Below are 25,128 nucleotides of genomic sequence, written 5' to 3' on the forward strand. Positions count from 1 at the left end.
TTAGAAGTATTTTCATTTTTTATGTAAAATAATCCAGTAACCGAATACTTCATCCAGTCTCTCTCTTTGCAACTGGTATACTTTTTCTTTCTTTTATTTTTATCTTTATGTATACAGTATTTGGGATATTTTTCGTGTATTGCCTTTACAATAAAAAAAAAAACTCAAACTGAACAATTTTTAGCCTTTTGTCGTGTGGGGTTCTGTACAAAACATCTGATATTGTATGCATCTCAGAATTTTCTTTATTCTTTGGCACTGTAAATATAGAAATTGTGTTAACGAAGAGCAGTTGTTTTAACCTTATTAAATTATTCTAGAAGATATGTGTCACATTAGATTAGGTATCTGAATGAATTCCATAAACTGAACAACTGTTGAAACAATACTTCACTTCACAATACAGCACCTTTCAGAACGCGTTCATTATCCCAGTAGCCACGATTTTCTTGCTAATTCATCCGCTCGAGAGGAGATGTCTTGGTGGAAAATGTGTTCTAGTTAACTGTGTCCTGAGAAGACAAATGAACGGAGAAACTTAACGAACCTAAAAGTGTGAAATGTCCGGGTCAGAGAGCAGTAAAACTGACACGCCTCCATTTCCTCCACAGGTCATTAACGGAGTGTGCAACCCTGGTTTGCTGTATTTGATAGAGTTGTTCCAAATACACATCGATTTTTAGACAATATTCTGAGCGCATAATTTTTTTATTGTTACTCATGGTGAAAGTTGTTTAGGCATTGTTGATTGTCTGGTAAATGTTTTCTATGTTTCTATTGATCAATATTCTTGATAGAAACCTTTTTAATACACTTTATACGGACCACTAACCATCCCCCCCCCCTCCAAAATCCCTTTATTCGGTCCGTACTTCGATGTAGGTCACAGGAATTTTGCATAATGTAGAGATACGTCCTTACGGTTTGGAAAGACATAAACCCATTTGATTGCGTAAAGACACTTAGATATTATGCTGTAAAAATTACAGGACTGTGGCAACTTATTGTAACTCAAGGATGGAGATACCAGATACCGCAGGACATGATTTCTTATCGCCTGGGAGGATAGATCAGAGTGTTATTTCTAGCCAAAGGCCTTCTCTCTCTCTCTCTCTCTCTCTCTCTCTCTCTCTCTCTCTCTCTTTCGTACTATTCCTAATTGTCAAAAAGGTGCACACGTCACCAAAGATTTTGGTTGTGTAACCCCAGGCTGGATCTGAGTGTTTCACAGTTCCCTTCTTAACTTGTAAACTGACATACAGCATATAAATATGCCTTCTCTGTATGTGGAAGGCTGGACTTCTCCACTGAATATAAGGATGAAATAAAGACTTCCTGGTTGGTTATTCTTCTACGACTTACTCGCTTTTTTTCGGAAAATTTATATCTTACTTTACCAGGAAATGGATCTCTTACTCTGCACGGAAACAGGATACTCGTCGTGACTGGTCTCTGGAACAAATTTGCATTTCAGTTTTCAAATCTATTTCGACTTTTATTTTTCTTCTCCGGAAGTAAAAGTTAAGGTTACATAATGAATGTGAAACGCACACTTTCCTTGCTGGAAGAATATAAATGAAATAGCATTGTATTTAGGAAATCAGTTAAAAACGTTAAAATTCACTACAGTTCCAAGAACAACCGGTCTCCTCTTCAGATAATTACAAAATAATAAAATAGAAAAGGGAAAGTTACAAATGTTAGAAAATATATACATATATATCTATATATATATATATATATATATATATATATATATATATGTGTGTGTGTGTGTGTGTGTGTGTGTGTGTGTATATATATATATATATATATATTATAATATATATATATATATATATATATATATCTATATATATATATATATACACAGTTCCTCGCTGGCCGAGTGGTTTTCGAGCTGGGCTGCCAATCCGGTGGTGTCAGGTTCGATTCCCGGCTCGGCGAACGCGGAATCAGAGAAATTTATTTCTGGTGATAGAAGTTCATTTCTCGATATAGTGTGGTTCGGATCCCACAATAAGCTGTAGGTCCCGTTGCTAGGTGACCAATTGGTTCCTAGCCACGTAAAAATATCTAATCCTTCGGGCCAGCCCTAGGAGAGCTGTTAATCAGCTCAGTGGTCTGGTAAAACTAAGATATACTTAACTTATATATTCACTACCTTCGGCATTACTGAACAATTGTTAAATGTTCAACGACTTTATAATATTGTTAAGGTTGGCTGCTTGAATTACATAATACGACAGTAAATTGTCAAACTTACAGTTACCATCATTTACGTTAATATTAGGTACTGCCCTAACGAGAGCCAAAGACAATACACGAAAGATGGGAAACTGACTATTATTACCATTAAAAAAAACATCATCCAACCCGTCAGAATGCGCGCCATCTCTTGATCATGCCCTCAACTAAAACTCGGTTGTGGCGTAGCGCGGCTTTTTTAAATGTTAAAATTTATTCTTATGCTGCAATAAACTTCTCTTTATAAATTATTGAATACTAAATCGATTAATATTGCTTGTTAACATGATTAAAGGGCTCTATCATAGCTTATGACATATATTAGGCATTTCTGAATCATTAAATAAAATCCTTCAGTTAATGTAACATTAATTGCTAAGTATCTTTATCTAAAATTGAGAGGGCAGTTAACATTAATTGTTAGTATCTATATCTAAAATTGAGAGGGCAGTTAGAATGAAACAAACTTATTCTGATTTTATATAATTATTTCACCAATATAGTATACAGTAATTATTTTCCTTTTTTTGGGCTTGTGCTTATGATTGTATACTGTACATAAAACAATACATATGTGTCAGACAAATCTAAGAACCTAGAGGAATGAATACAGTTTATTATATTTTATGATTATTTATTAAGCTCTTGATCAAGTCAGAACTTATTTATAACAATTTATTAAAATCTCATAGCCCAATTGTGGGAGTTCTCAAAAATGCATATTCAATTGGCACCCTTTTATGAAGGTAATGTAACCAACACTTCTGCCTGGTATTTTCTAGTAAAATGCCATTTCTGGAAAAAAGCTTCCACATTCCTAAAAAAATTTGAAACAATTATTCTTATTGACTTGAACCATGTTTCTTTTTGCATCATGTACAGTACAAGCAAATATCATAGGTTTTTACAACTTGATTTGCCAATTTATTACTACTGTATTACTGTGTACATTTGCTGCCAAATGGTAAATTTACTTTGGAATACTATGTTGGGTGTTGGTACCAATTACAAGATTTAATTTTAAAAATTGAACAATTATGAGCATATAATGCAGAAACATAGATGAAACGGTAAGAATGGATCTTGTGGGAGCAGATATGCTAGTTTGCATGTATTTTTTTTTATTTTGAATGCTTTTATCCATATATATAGGAAAATTCAATCATAGATTAAAAGGTTAGTGAACTTGAAATTAAAGTATAACACTCTAACTTAACTAACCTACTTATGCTCTCCCATATGAATGCTCCCACAAGATCCATCCTTCCTGATGAAACAACTTTGGTTTGCTAAATAGGTGCTTATTAATGAAAAATTAAGGTAAACATTTATAACTACAACCCAAGGGTAAGCTGCTGAGAATATAACATAACTACAGTATATATACAGTATATCAAAGTTGCTGTGTGTAGCCTATCTGGAAAAGGCATGGAGACCCAATATTCACGAATTGCATGACAGTGATAGGAATTAGTATGTTTATTTCATATTTCTAGAGATTTTCAAGATATGCAAATATAACTTTAAGGTATTTATATGAAATACAATTGATGCCTGTAAATTACAAGAAAATAAAGTTTTTCGAGTTGCTTTTGATATGTTTTGCAAGATAGCTTCATTTCCATTGCAAATTACTGTTGACTTGGTTAGGTAACTGTTGGCATGGTTATGGTACTGCTGATATGGTTAGGTTTACTGTTGACATGATTAGGCTACTGATGTACAATGCCAGGCAGGTTAGGCTGGTTGTTGGGGTTTCAAATGGCAAGAATATTTTGATATTTTTTTCTAGTCGAAAATCACATATAAATATATTTTCTTTCCGCTTAGAGGCGTCCACCGTATTGTAAATATTTTCCAATATTTATTTCGGAATAACACTGCACCAACATTCAATTTTGCTTTGGTCTATCTTATTTCTTCATTTTCTCTAAAAGTCATCATGTACTTTGTAACAGATGTAATGATTTTATTACCTTTCCTTATTCTGAGGAAAAGCATGAAAAATCAGATGGGGAAAATCATTTTTCATCCTATTGCAAACCACACACGGGTGATGATGGCTACGCCCACTCATGATTGAAATTGAATGCCCCGCTTTGTGAAAAAGTAAATAAACAGAATATGGGTTGTCTGTGTAAACAAACAGACGATGTAGGCAGGTGCAATGCTACCGCCACCTTCATTTCATGCCAGGTACTAAATTGTATGCGGCCGATGCGGCTGTGGCTTGAGCTTCCCATCTTTCATGTATTGTCTTTGAACGAGAGCAGATCAGCTATCTTCCTTTTTTGTGTATTGTTTGTCTTAAATAACAATTTACCCTTGCCAATCAACACTATGGTTAGTTGATGGTATGTGCATGAATAAAGCATATTCGTACATCCCCCTTCTTATTTAACGTTACACATTCAAGTCACTCAAAGTTGTTTCAACTCCCCCTTTTCAGGACCAGATGAAGGAAGGTTCTTCCGGAGCATGTTCACCCTGCCCGAGCAGTGTGTTCACAATGGCGTCCCAGCCTCTTGCACCTTCATACTCTCGTGTCTTCTTCGGGGAGGTAAGTATACATTGCCCAGCTTTCACTCCAATAGACGTCACAGTGTCGTATGTCTGAATGAAAAGTTTGAGATTTACAGAAACATGGACTCAGACGCACTACTACTATGTGCTGAATGAAAATGTTATATTTTACAGAACCGACACAATGTCAGACCAGCTTCGCTTTCAGTGTTTTTTGTCGACCGTCTCATATTAATAAAAACATGCAGGTACTTCGGAGAATTACTACAGAAAACATGACAGCTACATTGTGGTACTTCAGTCAAGTACTCAGACCCCCAGGACACACCCAGTGCGTGTTTGTTAGCTACGAAAAAAAAAATAGGCAAACATGGTCTCTGGGTATAATCAAACCATTTCAGTGCAGACATTTAACCTTTGCTTTACATAATCCTTTCGCTGTTTGACCGCAATCAATCCATTCTACAGATAGACCCGTTAACAAATGTGGTGGCGGTTACATCTACACCTGTTGCGTTCCAACGGTAGTCCAAGTGAGGTCGGATGCCAACAGGAACATCGGTTTTTTCAACAGAGACCGCCATCCCGTAGTTAACAGTCCCCGTGAGTTTTTGGCCTGTGGTGGGCACTGATCACTGTGATATATTAATTTTCATAAATTACAATGAATTACTCTGTCAGTGCAAGCAAGTTTTGTTTCTAAGACCTATTACAAATATAATTTCAGAGTACGTTGATTTATATAGTACTCGGCTAGCTTCCAGGAGGGTTTCCTCATAATTATTTGATTAGTAGTTCCTGGGAGGTTATTTAATGTTAGACTGAAACACTAATATGTGATTGTTTTTAGAGGTACTGAAACAACAGCTTAGTTCTAGCTTGAAGCTTAGGTCTAGTTTATACCATGTGTTCCATAATACTGTATCTCGACTAATGACTAACTCTCTTCCAGATACAGTATGAGCATGTTTCTGTTCTGTGTAGTATCTCTACAGACACTAGTCTTGCGTTTATGACCATAGGAACGGAATTGTACAGCAAATAACTCACATTTCGTTATTACTTAGTTGTTTATTCCGAATTCTTTTCAAGTTTTTTTTCTTCAAAATATATTGACTAACCGGAGTTCTTCTGAAGACTGTCCAGAACTTCCTTTCCTCTGTCCATTTCAGGTGTTGGTTTAGTTTTTTATCATTGTTACTTACTAGACGTCCTCCTGCCTTAGAGAAGTAGCCCTGACGAAAAGGTTGAAATCCCTTCGTTATTAATGAAATAACCTAGTGCTAATTATTTCGAGTAAGGATCCTTGGTTGACTGTGGACATTTTAGATCATATGACCTTAATATTTTTAGTAAATGTTTCCTTTTGAGGATTAACAAAATTCCCGCCAAAATCTTCCAAGAGCTTATCTTCAAACATTGCACTGACTTCTAGTGCTGCATTCTTCCAGCTTCCAGCACAAGTATACAGAGATTTCTTGGATGTTGTTTTGCTGGAGACAGAAATGAAAATATCATTTTCATCTTTCGTTTGCTATTGGCTTTTGAGGGAAAAGCTAAAATCATTTTTCACTCAAGTTTATGCAAAATTCATTCCAGAATACTAACAGAAAAATAATGCAAATTTTATGAGCTTAATTAAATCTGGTCGTTCCAGAATTCTCTAAAGTTATTCACTTCGTCTCTCATTCCAGTTAGATTATGTGGGATACAGATTCTATATTGTATATTCATATATTTGCAAAGACATTTCTTACAGTCTCTTGTTGTTTGTAACTGGTTTGACGAAGTCAATAAAAAAATGAAAAAAAGAAATTGAAGAGGAAGTTTTACCAAACTGATAAGTATTATATGATTTAGTTCAGTATGCCATTCGGTCTTACTTAGAATGGAAATTCCTTCTTTTTTAATTATAAGCAATACAACCGGAAATCTAAACGCATTGCATTAAAATTACATTATCCAATGTGGATTCGGAGAGTTTGGAATGCTATTACACAAGTCATTTATATTCTTTCATTTGAATTTAAACTTTCTTGAGAAAAGTCGGGGGTGATTGCGAATTAAAAAATTATCTTAGGCAATGTGCCATATTATCATCTCCTTTGGAAAAGAAAATGTACATTAGTACTTCATTTGTTAATATCTTATCTAAAGCCCCACATTTTTTTTTATTCCTGAGGATATGAAATCAAATGAATACACTGCTTCGTTTTTTGCTTTTCCAAACGATTTATTTTCCGTATGAGAATGTAATCTTATTTACACCCGCTTAGTATCGTTTTAGAGGTTTGTGCAGCAATTAATTTGCTAGAATTGAATATCAAAATTCTTCAAGTCTGCATTTTCATTATCTTTCTTGATAAGAGAATTTTCCCCAAAAACTCCTGAGAATTTTCGTGTAGTAACCGAAAGGATTAGAAGATTATAAAAAAATGCTGAACACCTTGCAAGCGTCTTGTAAGCTTCAAGTTCAAAGACCACAGGCGACAGTCAACATTTCATGTATCACAAATAATTTCCAAAAATTAAAAGTTTCAACAAGTTTTCTTCTTCACTAAGATGACTGAAAAGTGAAACCTTGAAGATTTATAGATAAAGTTTACATTACTTTTTTAAAAATCGCACTGTAAAAGAATCATCACCCAATTTAGACAGACGGAGATTCGTACCTTTTTAAGACAGACAAGCTGACAAGGAAATCAACAAGATCCTTACTTCGGTTAAAACAAAAAAAAGTTTAAGTCTCCTCCCTAAGCTAGCGACATAATCCCTCTTCGCTATGTTAGGCTTATCTTTAGTCTGATAAACATACCTAGTCAGTGGTGGGTTTGGTAAAATTAAAGAACCTTCGCCAAATTGTGCGAATAAAATTATAATAAGATCAACTGTCGCTGTCTCAGTGCCATATTTCTTTCACAATTTTTAAGCAAGTTTTGAATTACTAAATAGTAATAAGATTAAGAAAAAATTAGAAAGAATTATAATTACACAGAAGAATGTCAGCAATTTTTGTGTTCTGCCAGATATATGGAAATAAGGAAATTTGAAAAATTCACTCGTGACCAAAAAAATATGCTGCAAATAATATTAACATGCCAGCCGAATAAAAGAATATTATTGCAAAACATAGTTGCAGCATTTTAAAATTAATTTTCGCTTGGTGCGAAATTTTCAGAAATTATGCAGTTTAAAGACTTTAAACAATGTTTAATATCCCTAGCAAAGGCAAAGGACACCTAAAACTCAGCCCTGCTCAGATATTGGCAACCCACTACTGAATAAGTATGCTTGTTGACATTACATCCATGGGTAGGACCTTGTATTTCAAGATTAACATTACCCTGGCTTGCCACCGACTGGAAGTGTGATAGGTGATTTAGATTAGGTATTTAAAAAAAAAACAGGAAAAGAAAAAAAAATAACTCCCAAATTTCTCTTTGTGTTTGGATGTTCACAGTTGGGCGCTTCCGGTTCCCATCGCGTCGCCCAAGACCATTTTTACCGCCCCGTTCTTGGGGCCTTAACCGACTCCCAGGTAATATATAAAACTTCGACAATCTCTCTCTCTCTCTCTCTCTCTCTCTCTCTCTCTCTCTCTCTCTCTCTCTCTCTCTCTCTCTCTCTCTCTCTCTCTCTCATTTCGAAATCTTTCGTATCGATGCTTTGCCATGCTGAGATGTTGAAGAACGTTGGAACCTTGTGTACATTGCAATTTTATTTCGAGTTTATATATTTTTTCATAACAGGATTCGTTCCTTCCCTTCGTATGTGCTCGTCCAAACGGTCAGTTTTGAGACTTTCAATTGCATCTGTTATTCTACTTGCTTGATAGCTTTAGTGATTTTATATGTTTGCCACCTTTCCGAGCCTGTCTTGTCATTTGACATTCGCTTCGCTGTTCGCCAGTATTTATATCACGGTAAAATTTTGACTTGCTTTCTCGTATGATTTTTGCCATGACCTTACCTGCTATCTGAGGGTTTCATGATTAGTTATTTACCATATCTTTCTTTTTATGTATTGATTTTCTACATGCAATGCCCATTCATACTGTGCATTTTGTAAGTCATTATTTCCGGTAGTTTGCATTTTGTAATATTTATTTCTCCACATTTTGTCATTATTTTCGGTTAAGGTTTTATATTGTGTAGCATCATGCATGCCTCTGCTTCTCCGAGTTTGTAATTGTAGTTTATCATATATGAAATTTGCTGCCTTCCCGAATTTTTTTGTGTCCTTTCATCATCTGTCTGTAATGTTGAACCAAAGTGGTTCGTGTGAGTATGTGTTTTTGTTTTCGTATCATAAACCAGTAGCATTATCTCGTGTTTGGATAACCAGTGTTATCTTCATGTGTCTTCCAGGTCTAAGATAAAATAATATTATTTCGAAAAAGTTGCTTTAAAAAAAGTTACTTCGAAACCGTTCTTCACTCAAAGTTACTTCGAAAAGGTTCTTCACTCTGATGAAGTTATTTCCGAAACGTTCTTCACCGTTCTTTCCTTCCTCTTCACTCGCTGTATCACTTTCTTCATGTTCTTCGTTTCACTCAATTTCTTCATCTCCAGACTAATAGAACATTTCTATTCTTAATTTTTTGTTTTAAGCTGTATATCCTTCAACGGCCACTACATGAGTTAAAGTTTTGATTTTGATTATTTTAGTTGCCACATAAGATTTTCTAATGTCATTTCTTTTTATTAGACTTGTAACTTATATGCCTTATACTTTGTAGCTTTTAACTGTTAAGTACTTTACGTTTACCTGTTTCAATTTCTATCATGATTTTCTGTTATGAATCCTTGTGACTTATCGTTTTTTAGAGACCTGTCTTAGGTTATCCTACCCCACCTTTTTTTCTTTCATTCCCATATTTCCTTCTGCACAAGGATCGTAAATTCCACTAGATATGAGGAAACAAAATAAATCATGATCTGGAGATACTTTGATTTTGTATGTAGTGTTTTTCACTGCACAGATAAGTACCAAGACACTACAAAATCATTTTTTTTTTTTTTTTTTTTTTTTTTTTTTTGCTTTCATGACAAGACTGACGTAGTACACAGACTGCTCAGCCGAGACCCACTGACTCTCGTGATTGTCTGGAGGACTAGTTCTAAGACTTTAATTGTACATTAATCTAAATTATTTTATTATTATTAATTCATTATTATTATTATTATTATTTATTATTATTATTATTATTATTATTATTATTATTATTATTATTATTAGTATTATTATTATTATTATATTATTATTATTTCACCAGTACTGATGCACGAGTTTAGGCAAAGAAGCATCTTAAAACATTTGGTATTACCATTTCTTACTGGCTTACAACTTGAATAACAAGTATTATATTGTAAGTTTTATTGGCCCCACAATAAATCTGTTAATTGACACGGAGAACATGGGAAATGAAAGTAGTATGATGTAAGCATAGACTCGCTTTGAGGACAGTTAATGCACACCGTACATGTAATTTGTACACACAAACACATACACACACACACACACACATCTATATATATATATATATATATATATATATATATATATATATATATACATATATATAATATCAAGCAAGTCTTTTCTCCATGGAGGGGTGGGTGTATTAAGAGAACCCATAAAGTTAACAGACCACCAGAAGAAAACGCACGAACGAAAATGAAAAATGTCAGTTGAGGCCATAATGAAATGAGCAAAGAACAGCTTTAAAAAGAAACAAAGAACAAGAACAAAGATAACCGGATCAGAGGGTGATCCCGTTATCCGTTCCCTTCAAATAACACTACCCCCTTTAAAAGAAATAATAATTAAAAGGACTGCGAGGCTGGTATATAACAGATTTAGCCTTCATGTTCAAGGACCCTCAGGCCAGTAAATAGTCTTACTTTTTTGGAAAATTTACAAAAAATCATTATGAAAATTTTTTTTGGCAATACGTACGTTCTATTTTTGTGCCCTTACAAGACAGAGGAAGTTGTAAATCGTACACTACAGAGACTTACAGTTTACCTCCTTTACTTCAGTTATGATTATTATCAATATCTTTATCATTCCTTCTTATTACACGTTATCGACGTTTGTATTAGTGAATTAGATGTTATAAGAAAAAAGGGGTAGTTTTTTTTTATTCGTTCAAAACAGACAGACAGATCTATTTGGGAAATTGGTAGTGGACTTACCTTGCAATGACAATACAATAACAAGTGTTCTCACATGAGATAACTGTTAAACCGACATTGCACTAGTACCAAAAAAAAAAAGGGAAAAAATCAGACATTCAGAATAGGCCTACTCATCTGACGACGGAATGACGTGGACAGACTTGAATCTTTTCGACTTAGACCGATTTTTTTTTAATCCCTTTCGTGACATAAGTTTCGTCATCCCTTTTGCTCTAAAACTGGAGTTACAACTGGTGAATGGACGATTTTTTCGAGACGATTTCTGGAGTTCCAGCACTTCTCAGCACTTTCCTGTCACTTTACTTTGAGTGGAAACTTTCCTTCACAAGCTGTCTCACTTTTGGGTTCTACACTGAAGACACTGAAATTTAATTTGTGGTGTTACACTTTGTGATACCTTGATCAAAACTTTAGAATTAAGTCTAATAAAAAAAGTTTAATGTCCCCGAACTATTTTTTCCTTAATGAATGTAGTTTTTAGAGTTTTTAGAAAAAGAAATTCGTTATGTGTTATACCCACCAGTCATTAATTACTGATTTCATGTCATTTTTATTATTTGTAGAACATTACTAACTAAAGGGTTAGAAGTCATTCTAGTGAAGTCTTAAAAAAAATTCCAAAGTGATGGTAGATAAAATTCCCTCTTAAAGAAATAAGTCACATTCATCTAACAGTTGTTAAATTCGAAAATCAAAATCCTTTTTGGGGGAGTAAAAGTTAAAACCGTCCCTTCTCTTTTGTTTTTCTCCCTTGTGGCACTATTCTTTCAATGGCACGTCATCTTCCTTTGCCAGAAACTCTGCCCTCAGTCACTGTGGGGAAATTCAGTTTTCCTTTTATTCACACACTCCACCTCCATTCACTTCGTAGGTAGAACTTAAGTGCCACCCAGTGGCGATTCCTCATTTGTGGTGGTTATATTGCAGTTCGAGTTGGCCCCTCACTCAATTCGGCCCCACGCCGTGAGTTGCAGCGGCCTCCTCCTCCCGCCACCAGCCCTGTCGAGTCCAGAGCTCGTCCCTCGGTGCAGCGGCCATCCTTGTCGAACGATGCAGGTAGAAGAACATGATTGTGTTGGCTTTTACGTTTTAACCTAATCCTACGAATAAGTCTCATTGCATCGCATATAAATAAAGAGGATGCTGGATGCTATCTTTTGCGAAAGCGTCGTCTGGCTGACCGTAACTAAAACTGCAGATAAAGCTTCTGTTGTACATGTGTAACTAATTCTAAGAAGGCTCTCGCTCTCCCTGCGTGAATGATTTGGTCGCTTAGTAACTGCTGCTCAGTTGGGTGATGGCGTGAGCCATCTAACAATTTCAAGAAACGGCAGCAACATATTGAGATTACAGATAAAGTGTTCCACAAACATCCACTGTACAGATACCAGGTTTAGAAACTGTAATTACTTTCCAAACATTAGCACGCTGTACAGTTCCAAAAAAAAAGATAAATATATCATATTTGTATAGTAGCACTCTAGGTCAATGCTTACTTTTGCCAGGAGTGAATCACCGCTTAAGTAACGCGCTCCTTTTATGCTTCCTCACTATATTAATACCTTTTCTGTTGCTTCTTGCTTGGAAAATTTGCAGTACTCATAAGAATGTTGTATATAATCATAGTATGTAAGGCATAACTTCGATTGCTTAGTTTTTGTCCTTTTTTCTTTATGAAGCATGGCGTAATTGGCACTGCTAGATGGGGTTTTTGGTTACAAAACAGAAGCTTTGTGAATGTAACTTTGCTTTTATTGGAAATGAATGATAACAGCTGATATGGTTTTAATGCTAAGTGTATTTCTCGAAGCCTCACTTAGACCCTTTTCGACGAGTGTTCCAAAATATGCATTTTTAAAATTCGTCTGTAGTTTTTTATTTTCATACAAGCTACCCCTAGTGTCACAGGGTGCTCGTTACATTAATCCCCACATTAAGTTCTTGCTATTTGATGCTTTTTCGTTTAAAATAGACGAATTGTTGGATACTTTCTACTTATTTCACTATATTAAATAAACTCAGTGTCATGTGAGAGTACATATTAAAGAGAAGATCAGAATGTCGTCATTTTGCTTTAATTATTTTCGGTTTTATGCATGAGACATCAAAAGGAATTAAAGATTCCCATGACGTAACTATGACTTTAGTCGAATGGGGTCAGAGGCATTCTCCCACTTTTTATTCATGACCTTTTCTTTGGTCCTAATTAATGCCATTTCTGACGATTTCCATCCATCCCTCATCGTCATTTCATATTTTCCACTTATCCTTTCCCTCGTGGTGTTTATATGTAGGTAAAATGAATTAAAGAGTTGATAATGCTTTGTGACAATATTCATGCCAAAGATATAAATATTTATGTTTTATATATTACAGTTCTTCTGAAAGAATTCGAATTCGATTTTTAATGGCAGTGGGACGTGAGATGATAAATGAGTTAATACCTGCCGCAGGTTTTTAATTTTTATATTTAAAGATTTAGGTGTTTTGTAGTCAAATGATTAATTCCCTTAGACTGTTAAAGCAGTTGGCATCAGAGATAGTGCATTTGTAATCCCTTTAATCAGATGATTTCAGTGTCTAGATATTTTAAGTGCATTTGTAATCCCTTTAATCAGAGGATTTCAGTGTTTAGATATTTTAAGTGCATTTGTAATCCCTTTAATCAGAGGATTTCAGTGTTTAGATATTTTAAGTGCAATTGTAATCCCTTTAATCAGAGGATTTCAGCGTTTAGATCTTTTAATGAATCATCTCACAGGAATATTTACGAACAGTCTTAATTCGGGTGATAATGAAATTGTAACCGAAAGGTAAGAATAGTCGATCCTTTTGAAGAGAAAAAAAAAATTCCCACTCCTCCTCCTCAAATCATTTTATACCCATCCATATTCATCTGTATTCCCCCAACTTAACGCATCCCCAACACGCGGCCGTTTCAGGATGCGGCATTCAAAGGGTATCCCAGTTCGCCAAGAGGATTATCGGAGGGAACGAGGCTCGTTTTGGCGAATTCCCTTGGCAGGCTCATATCCGGATATCCGGATACCAGTGTGGAGGCGTTCTCATCAATCATTTCTTCGTAGCCACGGCTGCTCACTGCGTTCATAAGTAAGGAAGAGGGTGATTTGATCTTGCTTTTTGTTTCTGTGTAGTGTTTTTTTCTTTTGTTTTGCTGTTTTTTTCTAGTCTCTACGTAAAGGGAAGCCATAATCCATAGATTAATTATATTGCTTTGTAAATTTTGAGTAATACTGTCTTTTTTTCTTCAAATTTGTTCTTTATATTAAAAAAGAATATTCAAGAAAATTATGTCGATTTTGTTAATTGGTTAAATCTTGTACATACACATATGTACATATATGTCCTCCCGGATATTTATGTAAGGTAATGCATCATCTATGATTGAATGTTTTTTTTAGTACAGTATTAATCGTAGGTATAACTCTTGAGATATACTTACTGTATGTAAGCTTGAGAAGTGGTATCAAGAACAGTTAATCTATATGAGGTGTTAGGGCTTGGGTTTCCAAGACCATGTCAACAGTTAGGGAGACATTAAGAATTCACGGTTCAATAAAGAAGACCGAGACTCTTCGAAGGTTCGAAGCCGTTGATGCTGACAGGAAAGAAAGGAAAAAAAGAGACAGATTTACGTCACCATGACATAGCACATGAATCACGGTCTATAGCTGATTTTTTTTAAGCCGACGGTAGGTCTGTAGCCGGTTTCATTCGAAGCTCCGAACTTACTTCTGGTTGGTCGACTGGTGGTGACATCGACTGCGGATATATACCGTCATTTCTCAAAATTCAGTCTATACCTTCGAAATTAGGCAACATAAGGTTGATATGCTGAAATTTAAATGAGTTTGGGTTAAATGATAGTCTCTTAGCATTTAGCCATGAAAAACTCTCCACCGTTGACTTATTTTTGGCGGTACTGATGGGAAATTTATCTTCAGTTTGGTGAAATGTAATTGTTTAATGGAATTTTTCCCTTGGTTTGCTGAGACTTTTGAAGTCACGCATGTTTGGCAAAACGGTGTCACATGTGTTTACAATTATAAGGAATTTCAGTTTCTGACACCAATGTTTTAGCTACTTGATGCCAGCATACTTGCTCTTGTGACAAGGCATTCACGTTCATGTGACACCACATTGCCGCTCATGTGACCCTGTACAGTAATTACGCTCGTGCGACACCGCATCCTTGCACTATAGACGCTAAGATTCGATCTGCAGTAATTCTCATGGCGATGTTGCCTTCATCGGGAATAGGACCTTTCGCCATAAGCCTCTAGGAAGAGCGAAAATTTGTTAGTAAAGTCAGTAAATCTATTATATTTCCAGCAATATTGGCAGTTAGATAAGAATATGGCAGCCAGTCATTTCAGAGCGCCTCGGTGGCGTGGTCGGTATGGTGTTGGCATGTATCTAGACCGTGGCATCCCACCTCGGTAGCCGCGAGTTATATTCTCAGGCATTCCGTTGAGGTGTGAGAGATGTGTATTTCTGATGATGGAAGTTCACTCTCGACGTGGTTCGGAAGTCACGTAAAGCCGTTGGTCGCGATGCTGAATAACCGGTGGTTCCATGCAACGTAAAATCACCATACAAACAAACCATACAAACATAGTAATTCCAGGTAGTAAAATTGTATTTATAATATGTCTATGTATATTTTCTCATCGAAGTTTGTCAGCTACCGTCACAATGAGCATTATTTGTCATCTCCGAATGAGTAAGCCAGATCTTGTAATTATCATTTGCCTGCCATTTCATTCTGGTGATAGAAGTTCACTCTCGACGTCGTTCGGAAGTCACGTAAAGCCATTGGTCGCGTTGCTAAATAATCGCTGGTTCCATGCAACGTCAAAACACCATACAAACAAACAAACAAATTTGATTTAGGCATCAGGGTTGTCATTTTAATTATGAGTTACAGGTGAATGATGAAGTTCATTTATCTTTCCGTCCAATCTACCTCAAATTTGATCACGTCACTGTCAGGTGAATATGAACGAGGTGTGTCCGCTACTTTTACTTGTTATCGGTGTGGAAACGGTTCCGCAATTTTATTTTGACATCCCGTCATCAGTTGCTGTCGAGATGTAAAAGTTTTCTCTTGTGATGCTGTGAGGTTTATGATCCTTTTATTTGCGGTTGTCGAAATACCAGTATCTAACTGTATTTCAGGTCATGTCTGCGAATCGTTTTTCATCCCTGCTTTCATGTAGATGAAGTCCAAAATTTGCTTTTACCCCTTTGCCTTATAAGTTTAATACTTGATTGTACCATTTTTTTTATTACCCTCATTCTCAAAGATTAGAATATTTTAGTTTAACTATTCAATGGCAAATCAAAAGTAGAATTTTAGGGGTAACTGTTCCTTATAAAAACGGTAAAACGCCATTAAGCTAAATTTGTCGCGATGTCATATGAGAATATCATACAACACCAGGAAATATATAAAAAAGATTAACAATGTCTTATGTTGATAGCACTCGCATGGATTCAGAATATTATACGTATATTACAGACACATCTAGGTACCTATTAGTTGTGTTGACTATACAAATACGAAGTATTTGAGAAGCAATTGTTCCTTTATGCAATAATAGTTCATTTGTGGTTACGTCAAACGTGTGTAAAGAAAAATTTATTCCCGTGGACTGAAATCAATGTAATTACGATCGATGGTGAGAGTTGAATTGTACATGACTGATATATAATATGATTTATATATAACAATTTTTTTATCTTGTAATGCTGTACGTTATACTTAGTAGATGAATATATGTTTGTCACTGGGAAAGTTTCAGTGCTATACCATTCACTACATTGTAACTGCCAAAACAATTGTTAGAAAATTATGTCAATATAACAGGTGAATCCATGCCTGCCAAAATATATCCTTGAGGTTAATTAATGAATGCACCCAATTGTATTCGGAGAGAATCCTAGTGGAACCCATCTCTAATCAGTTTGTTCTATCAACCTCGCTCGATAAACATTTTCGTAATTTCGTGATGTGTAAACATTTCCCAGGCGATGATGTCCTCAACACCAGTTGAAGTTCTGTGTACATGTCACAGGCGAAACACGATGTTAATGTATGTTTTTCAATTGACATTTCTCTTCAGGAATCAGTTTTGTAACGGTAGGTAAACCAATAACATTTTTATTATAAAAACAGTCGTTGTCTTGCAGCAAATTTGATCATTTCTACGGTTGATGACAATGTTATTTGTGTCTTGATTGTCTCATAGATGTACCTGTAAACATTTAGTTTTATTTTTAGCAATAAGTTTTGGTTTAATAACCTTACAAATAGACAATAATTTGTTTGTATGGTTAATGCGCATACGTACTTTTAAGTGTTATTTCAGGTAATAACACAAACAAATGGTAGGTTAATTATTTCATTTATGTACCTGTAAATGCTGAGTTTCTTATATGAATAGTATGGTTATTACACTTCGTAGATTTATAAATTAAGTTTTCATTTTCAGGTAATAACACACACACGCACACACACACACACACACACACCCCACACAACACACACACACACCTACATATAATCTATCTATCTATATAGATATTAATATATATAGATATATACATATATGTTTGTGGTGTGTGGTTGTGTGGTGTTGTTGGCGGCGCGGCGCCGCGCGCGTGTGCGTGTGTGTGTTATTACCTGAAAAGGAAAACTTAATTTATAAATCTACGAAGTGTAATAACCATACTATTCATATAAGAAACTCAGCATTTACAGGTACATAAATGAAATATATGTGTGTGTGTGTGTGTGTGTGTGTGTGTGTAATGCATAATATTTGTATGATTACATACCTGTAAGTTCCAAGTTCCGTAATCAGGAAATAGTTAATCTCCAGAGAATTTAAATCAAAAGTATATACCATTTTTTAACCCCCAGAGCACGTCTGAATCAGATTACGGTGCATCTGGGAGAGTTCGACACGAAGGACACTGGTGAATACTCCGAGCCCTTGCCGAAGGAGACGTTCAGTGTTCTGGAAAAGAGACTTCACCCCAACTTCAAATATATGTTAACTCAGCCCGACAGGTGAGCTACCCTCTCTCTCTCTCTCTCTCTCTCTCTCTCTCTCTCTCCGTAGTTTGGTTTGTTTTCTAGTAAGCTGATTTTCTGTGAAACGTGTTTTTCTTTATATGTTTAAACCTGGGAACATTAAATTATTTGTTGTTTATTGGTTGTTTGGATTTCTTTAGATAGACGTAAATACCATCCTTAATAGTACTATAAGAAATTAATAAGATTTTATGATTGAATTAATATTCAAAGTTGCATCGTTAAGCCTCTTTATAGGCGCTTCTTTTTGCCATAGTACTTTAGGGTGAATTACAGTGTCATAAGTGTGATAAGTCAAAGTCAAAATGACCATTCAAGATAAGTGAAGTTTATTAAATGTCTTCTAATATTATATCCTTGAGGCCAAAAGAGGCTAAAAATGAAATCGATGTCCCGCTGACTGAAAATTCAAGAGGAAATGTACTCTAGAATACGAGAGGAAACATATTTTCAAGAGAAATTCCATATATCAGAAATCATGATCCTTAGAAAAATACATAACTTTAGATCTGCTCTTTCGAAACACAAACTTTCATCTTTGACACAAGCAATCCGTTGCAATCGCTGTTGCAATTTCTTCGCGCTCTCTAATCAGCTGACTTGCCTTTCTAACGCAGGTACGACATCGCTGTTCTTCGGCTAAATCGACCGGTCCATTACAGAGAGAATATTATACCAATCTGCCTTCCGGGTCCTAACGACGACTTTGGTGGAGATGTTGGCGTCGTGGCCGGATGGGGGAAGACTGACAATTCCTTCGGTAAGTCAAATAAGTATTGGGTCCTCTGTCATACTGTCCGGGCATTCCATTGAGGTGTCAGAGATGTGCATTTCTGGTGAGAGAAGGTCACTCTCGACGCGGTTCGGAAGTCACGTAAAGCCGTTGGCCCCGTTGCTGAATAACCTCTGGTTCCATGCAACGTAAAAACACCATACAAACAAACAATCTGTCATTCTGTCAGTCAAGGTCCAGAGAACATATTATATGGTCTCATTGCCACTTTCCTGCATTTAATTCGTGGTAATTGGTAATCCACTTGAGATTACCGGGTTCATTGATGTACTTATCTTTAAGTCTTTATAACGGTTGAAAGGAGTGTTATCAATCCAGTTAGGTGTCAAGAAACAGATCAGTCTAGTAAAAATTAATGATTTCTCAAGAAAATCCGATCCTCAGTAGCTTTATTACATTTGTACTTGTACGCTATTGCTTCTCTCTCTTTGAGAGAGAGAGAGAGAGAGAGAGAGAGAGAGAGAGAAGAGAGAGAGAGAGAAGCGCGCTCAACATCCGTGAAGGATAACATATTAGAGGAAGATGATAGCGCTAGTGTCACTGATATATTGTTTTAGACCGCGGTATGCGAAATGCAATTTGCGTATTGAAATTTTGTTGGAGGATTTACTGCATACGTTCAAGGAAGAAATATGAAGTGGTACCAAAAAAAAAAAAACTGATTACAGTTGCAATTTCCGTCCAGCAAAGTAACCAGATTTTAAGAATTGTTTATTTTGCGAAATGCTCCAAGTCAAACAGACACTGGCCTTTGTTTTTCTTGGATAAAGTAAAGATTCCTGACAAGGACATTTGTACCATATCAGTTTACTTAGATAACAGAAGGTATGGACATCTGTATTATTGTATTTAGGCTAGCGTAGCTATCTAATCAAAATAACAAAATCCAAGTCATTTGAAAACTGCGTTGCACTCATGATATGTTAGGTACATACGTATGTTGTTGGGCTAATGTCTTGTTGTTGATTTTAGTTTAACATGGAATATATTTCATGTGGATTGGAAAGCCTCTCCCACACGAGGGGCAAATGCACAACGGGCAGACGTTACCAATTTTGTGAGTGGATGGCGATCACAAGTGTGGTCCAAGTCATAGGTTCGCCTCCCTGTAGGAATGTTTGATCTGGTAACTGTTGAAAAGCGAGCGAATTACGGGCAAATCAGAATGCCTATCGTGTTTTTGCCCATCGTGTTTTTTGCCCCTCGTGTGGAAGGGGCTTAAGTTCATAAATAAAGTGTGTTTTATGTTTTAAGATTTTGAAAGCACGTGCTCTAAGTCTTTAAATTGTTCCTTTCTTAGTAAAGGCCAGTAATTAACCTTTTATCCATTTCAGGTAAGACTGGCACAAACATTCTACGGAAAGTAATGGTCCCGATCATAAATAACGAGGAGTGTCTACGTTGGCACCACTTCAAGGGAATAGATGTGAAACTGCATTTTGAAATGTTTTGTGCTGGACATTCTGAGGGGAAAATGGATGCCTGCTTGGTAAGTATAATTATTCAAAAATAGCTCCCCCCCCCCCCTCTCTCTCTCTCTCTCTCTCTCTTAACGTCAATTTTTCTTGATAACGGTTTTCATTCAGTCATCCTTTATGTGAGTTGCTATTTACAAAATGAAAGTGACTGACATATTTATGTGTGGAGCAGTTTTATCATTTAAATTACTTTAGCCAAAAAGTGGTCACCGAGGTGTACTCTTTGTTCTCCATAAAGAATATTTAACCTCATACAAATGTTCTTCATTGAGTATAAAGTTATTGGTAAAATTTTAATGTTATAACAAACTTTTTCAGAATTAGAGTTTTTGCATCCATCGCTGACTGCTCATGAAATTTCTTAGTACCAGACATTTTTTTTTTTTTTTTTTTTTGGTCAAATCCCATGCCTTCCTCAGTGCTGTCTATTTGCAAGTTAAGCAGGTTACTCGCCTAATTGAACACCAAAAAACATTTATATTGAATTGTTATCATATGATTCTGCATATTTAAATACCACCAGAGTCTTTGGCTCTATAGCTACGCAACGGTGGTAAGATTGCATTCTTCATAGAAAGTCAGCAGTATCCAAAATGTTAGTATCTTCGTTTTATTAAGATGCCAAATTATCTTGCCACCGTGTGAATGGTGGATTTTGTTCCTTAACAAAAGTCGTGGAATAGTATTCCTGGTAGCATGATGAATGTCAATTCTCATAAGTTCGAGAGAGGTTAGAATTCTACCCGAGGTCATGTTACTCTGACATGGCTTTCATATTCAGTATTGCCAAGTTAATATGACTTCCTCAGTAAGAATACGCACACCTAGAATGATGACATTAAGACTTTCTGAATTCTCAAGAGCATTCCTTGACGCAGCGTGGATGAAGACTTGTGTTTATTGCAGGGAGACTCTGGGGGCCCGCTGGTCGTGCAGAAGGACGGGCGATGGTTCCTCGCTGGCATAACATCCGCAGGATTTGGGTGCGCTGTCGACCACCAGCCAGGCATATACCACAAAGTCTCCGTTACCTCAAGTTGGATAGCAGCAAACGTTAGATCGTAATGAATAAGAACTCTAGTTTAAAAGATACCTCATTTCTTAAGTTCACATTTGTTACCTAAAGTAATCACTGCTGTGCCGTCTCCTAAACTGCTTGAAAATTGTTATTAGTGAAAACAGAAAACTCTTACTTCAGTGTCATAATCCAAGAACGTTGTGCTTTACGCGATTTCGTCATAGTCAAGGATATTCTCTTTACTGGACCGATAATGCAATTTAATTTCATGTTAACGAAGAACGGATAGTACTAAAGTGTAAAGTCACTGTTATCATGAGATTCAAAATAGTGAAGAAGGAAAAGTTACATGAGGTCATCATGTCTATAAGGATCATGTTCACCGGGTGTCCTTTTTTTATCAGTGACATTTGTGAGTGAAAATTCCAAGTATTATGATTGTTATCCTAACGAGACTATTTACAGTTGTATATACTCGTTACTTTGTACAAGAACTATTTACATTATTTTCATAATTTGCGTCGTTTAAACTAAGATGAACACTTGAACAACGGAATGCAGTGCAGTATTGCAACGCAGTTATGTCGTAATCAGTTCCAGCTCCTAAAGTGAGCTAGATTTCGATAAAAGGAGCGATTATTGTGAAAATCAGTCACGTGGCTGAAAATTCTCATTCTATAACCAAAATTTACTTCTTAGGCCATATATATCGATCATCTTCAAGAACTTGAGAGTAATTATACTGAGAGCCATTCAGGTTTATCCTAGGAGAGACGGGAATGCTATTTAGAAATTCTAGTTTAAATATTTTATTATCCGGCAGACAATGGACAGGTAAGGTCTTATGACATAAATTGTAAATGATTCTCTGTTTATGCTTGGAATCTCCAAATGTTGACTGGAACTTGATAAGTCAGAAAGGTTTTGTAAATCAAGAATTAGCAAAACTTATGAACAGTGATGGTACAACCCCCAAGTCAAGATAGCCATGTGACTTGCTTATAAGTCATTATATCTACAGTTTTTGTCTTATTTGCATTCATACAATGCTTATTGCCGTTGTTTTCAGCATGCCATTTGACTTGTGTGGCAAGTATAACATTTTGTATTTTATTTTATTATATTTTCTAAGGATTCTAGTGAAGAGCATCTCGAACTCCCGATTTTTCTGTCACCCGAACCAAGTCACTCGAATGGTTATTTTAGCCTGTTTTCATATTCTTGGGGAAGTGGTAAATGCCTCCTGAATACAATTATTTATTTGTAATTGCAAAACTATCTAATTTAAACATATACCCGTCTCTAGAATTGTCGTATAGTATCATAATTAAAAATCGTTTTAACCAAATGGAAACTGCAGGTCACATAAAAGGCTATAATAAATGGATATATAATTAGATTTTTTGACGGTAGGGGAAAGATGTTTTCAATTTAAAAAATATTTTTAATTTTCTCCCATACCAAAAATTATATTTTGTTATCTCAAAGTTACTCTCTTAGGATTTTGGGTATAATAACCACCAAAATAATTTTTCATTAAGAGAGACTGTAAAGTGCATGGATAAACACTTATGACCCCAGATCATTTGTAAATCATTCAGTCAGTATACTGTGTAACCACTGCGAATAACTGATTGCATTTCTCATTGATCGTATTGAAATTTATGAGTAGATATCTATGGCTCTGTTCTTTTTCGGCAGAATTTTTTTCTTGAAAGAACAAGCAAACGGAGTACAATACCAATGTTTCAAATACTGTACAATAGTAGATGTACACTACAAGCATATTTGCGTGTTTCACTAAGTAGTTTTGAAGTGCTCTATTTAAGAAAATAGGCTTCCGCTCGTTTGCAGTTAAGTGAAATTTGTCGTTAATATGAAACCGTGAAATCATTCATGTAATGAGCGGACTAGGAATATGCGTAGGCAATCGCTTAGAACTATTCATAAGAAATGAAATTCGAATGTGCAAACGGATTCCCAGTGACGGCAAGAGATTGTGTTAGTAGCCTTTTGACAAGTAGTACTCTAATATGTTCACACCCTTATATCCCAACGAACTCCGCGTAGATAATAATGGTATATTATGTGAACAGTTTATTGTGGTTTTGTGTGATACTTTCCGATGTTGTCCTTTTTAAAATATTTTTGTCATTTTGCCTGGATCTCGAAAATATAAAACGCGAAATTGTCTACCATCCTTGCTAACCGTCCGTTAGTAACATGGAAAATTGTAGACTAATGTCTATTTGTGCGATGTCAACAAACACTGACGAATGCAAGGTTTGTAATCAGTTCAAGGTGATACTAGCTGTGATATTTTCTGAAGAAGGTTGTGTACGAGCTCCAAAAGGTAGGTAGAAACACATTCAAGATGAACATTCGTGTAGTGAAGCCATGATATTTTAATGTTTCTGACTTCAAACTCATTTGGGTGACTTTTCTTACAGTTTTGTTATGGTATAACAATCTTGTCTTGTGTTCCTGTTTTTATTTTTGCTTGTTATTCCTTGTGAAATATTGTGCAAAACCATGGTGAAAGACCAAGATAGTTTATTGTTTGAGCAGTGTTACATGTTCTTTTTGTTCGTTGTTAAAACCGATTTAAACACCGTGACTTCTCCACAGTCCTTGAAAGAATTAAGCAGTCTAGTACAGCATATCTACTGAAAATAAGGCACAAATAATGTCCAAAGAGCTGTTAACTGTTAAAGCATGTTGTACCAAACATGTCTTCTAGTTTCCAATTGTGAATACTTGTACTATGACTACTTGTATATAATATTTATTTTTGTAGTACTTAATATAGTTTGCAAAAAAAATTAATTATTTCATTGTAACTTCCTTTGATTTAACCATGTTGAATGAGGACTGATTGGTTAGTCTCCAAACACAATCCTGGGTGGTGATGATTATCATCATCATCATCGTCTTCATCCTAAAAAGGAAACCAACTCAACCTAGTAGTAGGGTGGCCATTTCCAAATTCCCAGAAAGAAGGACATTTTTTTTTTACCAACACCAATTTTTAACCTAAGTTAAACATGATTAATAATATATATATATATCTATAGTAGATATATATATATATTATATATATCTATATATAATATATAGATATATATATATATATATATATATATATATATATATATATATCATTCATTGAATAGAATGGCTTTCTCACTGTTAACCAGCTTTTTTGAAATTGCTTCATATTTTCTGATTATTTTCTTTACTTCATTGTTCAGGTTACTAATGGACACATAATGGGGTTCTTCCATTTACTCCAGTATTTTTACACGCGACAGCTGTTTCGTCAACCTATACGTATTGACGTTATCAAGCGTACTGATACAAATATGTTGTTTAAGATTAAGCTGGCTTTATGCCAGCACGGGCTCTTGCTCACAGAGCAGCCCGTAGCTATACAAATATGAGCCTACATGCGTTTTGTGACGTCATGAGGACGGGAAGGTAGTACAATTGCCAGATACCTAGTTTTAAGTATTTACAAAAGACTATAGTGAAACATAAAATAAGACAAATAAATAAATATGTTAACAACAGAAATTATATAAAAATTTGAAAGTAAGTTATTATATACACATTATACATAAATATATATTAATTACATATATGTTTAATTCACTGAATGTCAGTGTTGCGCTCCTGTCCGCGTGTGGTGGTTTTGTTCCACGCGGTTGAAGGACTGCCTCCTACATGAGGGCAAGGATCGGTCTGCCTCA

At 35.5% G+C, this 25,128-nt stretch overlaps 1 protein-coding gene across 4 annotated transcripts in view; it reads left to right on the plus strand.

Moving 5' to 3' along the window:
* Positions 1-24,195, plus strand: part of LOC135198511 (serine proteinase stubble-like) — a 141,155-nt gene extending 116,960 nt beyond the window's left edge. For 2 of the 4 annotated variants that reach the window (XM_064226149.1, XM_064226148.1), the window contains exons 3-11: positions 4,697-4,807; positions 5,239-5,373; positions 8,231-8,308; positions 11,898-12,026; positions 13,913-14,081; positions 17,917-18,066; positions 18,708-18,850; positions 20,218-20,372; positions 21,268-24,195. In XM_064226149.1, coding sequence (XP_064082219.1) covers positions 4,697-4,807; positions 5,239-5,373; positions 8,231-8,308; positions 11,898-12,026; positions 13,913-14,081; positions 17,917-18,066; positions 18,708-18,850; positions 20,218-20,372; positions 21,268-21,426 — 1,229 coding nt within the window. In that variant the 3' untranslated portion in view covers positions 21,427-24,195. The remainder of the gene's footprint in view (positions 1-4,696; positions 4,808-5,238; positions 5,374-8,230; positions 8,309-11,897; positions 12,027-13,912; positions 14,082-17,916; positions 18,067-18,707; positions 18,851-20,217; positions 20,373-21,267) is intronic. The other 2 variants (XM_064226150.1, XM_064226151.1) reach the window with 2 other exon arrangements.
* The last annotated feature ends 933 nt before the right edge of the window (positions 24,196-25,128 follow it).

Source organism: Macrobrachium nipponense, chromosome 22 (genome assembly GCF_015104395.2).
Source record: "Macrobrachium nipponense isolate FS-2020 chromosome 22, ASM1510439v2, whole genome shotgun sequence".
NCBI classification, from domain to species: domain Eukaryota; kingdom Metazoa; phylum Arthropoda; class Malacostraca; order Decapoda; family Palaemonidae; genus Macrobrachium; species Macrobrachium nipponense.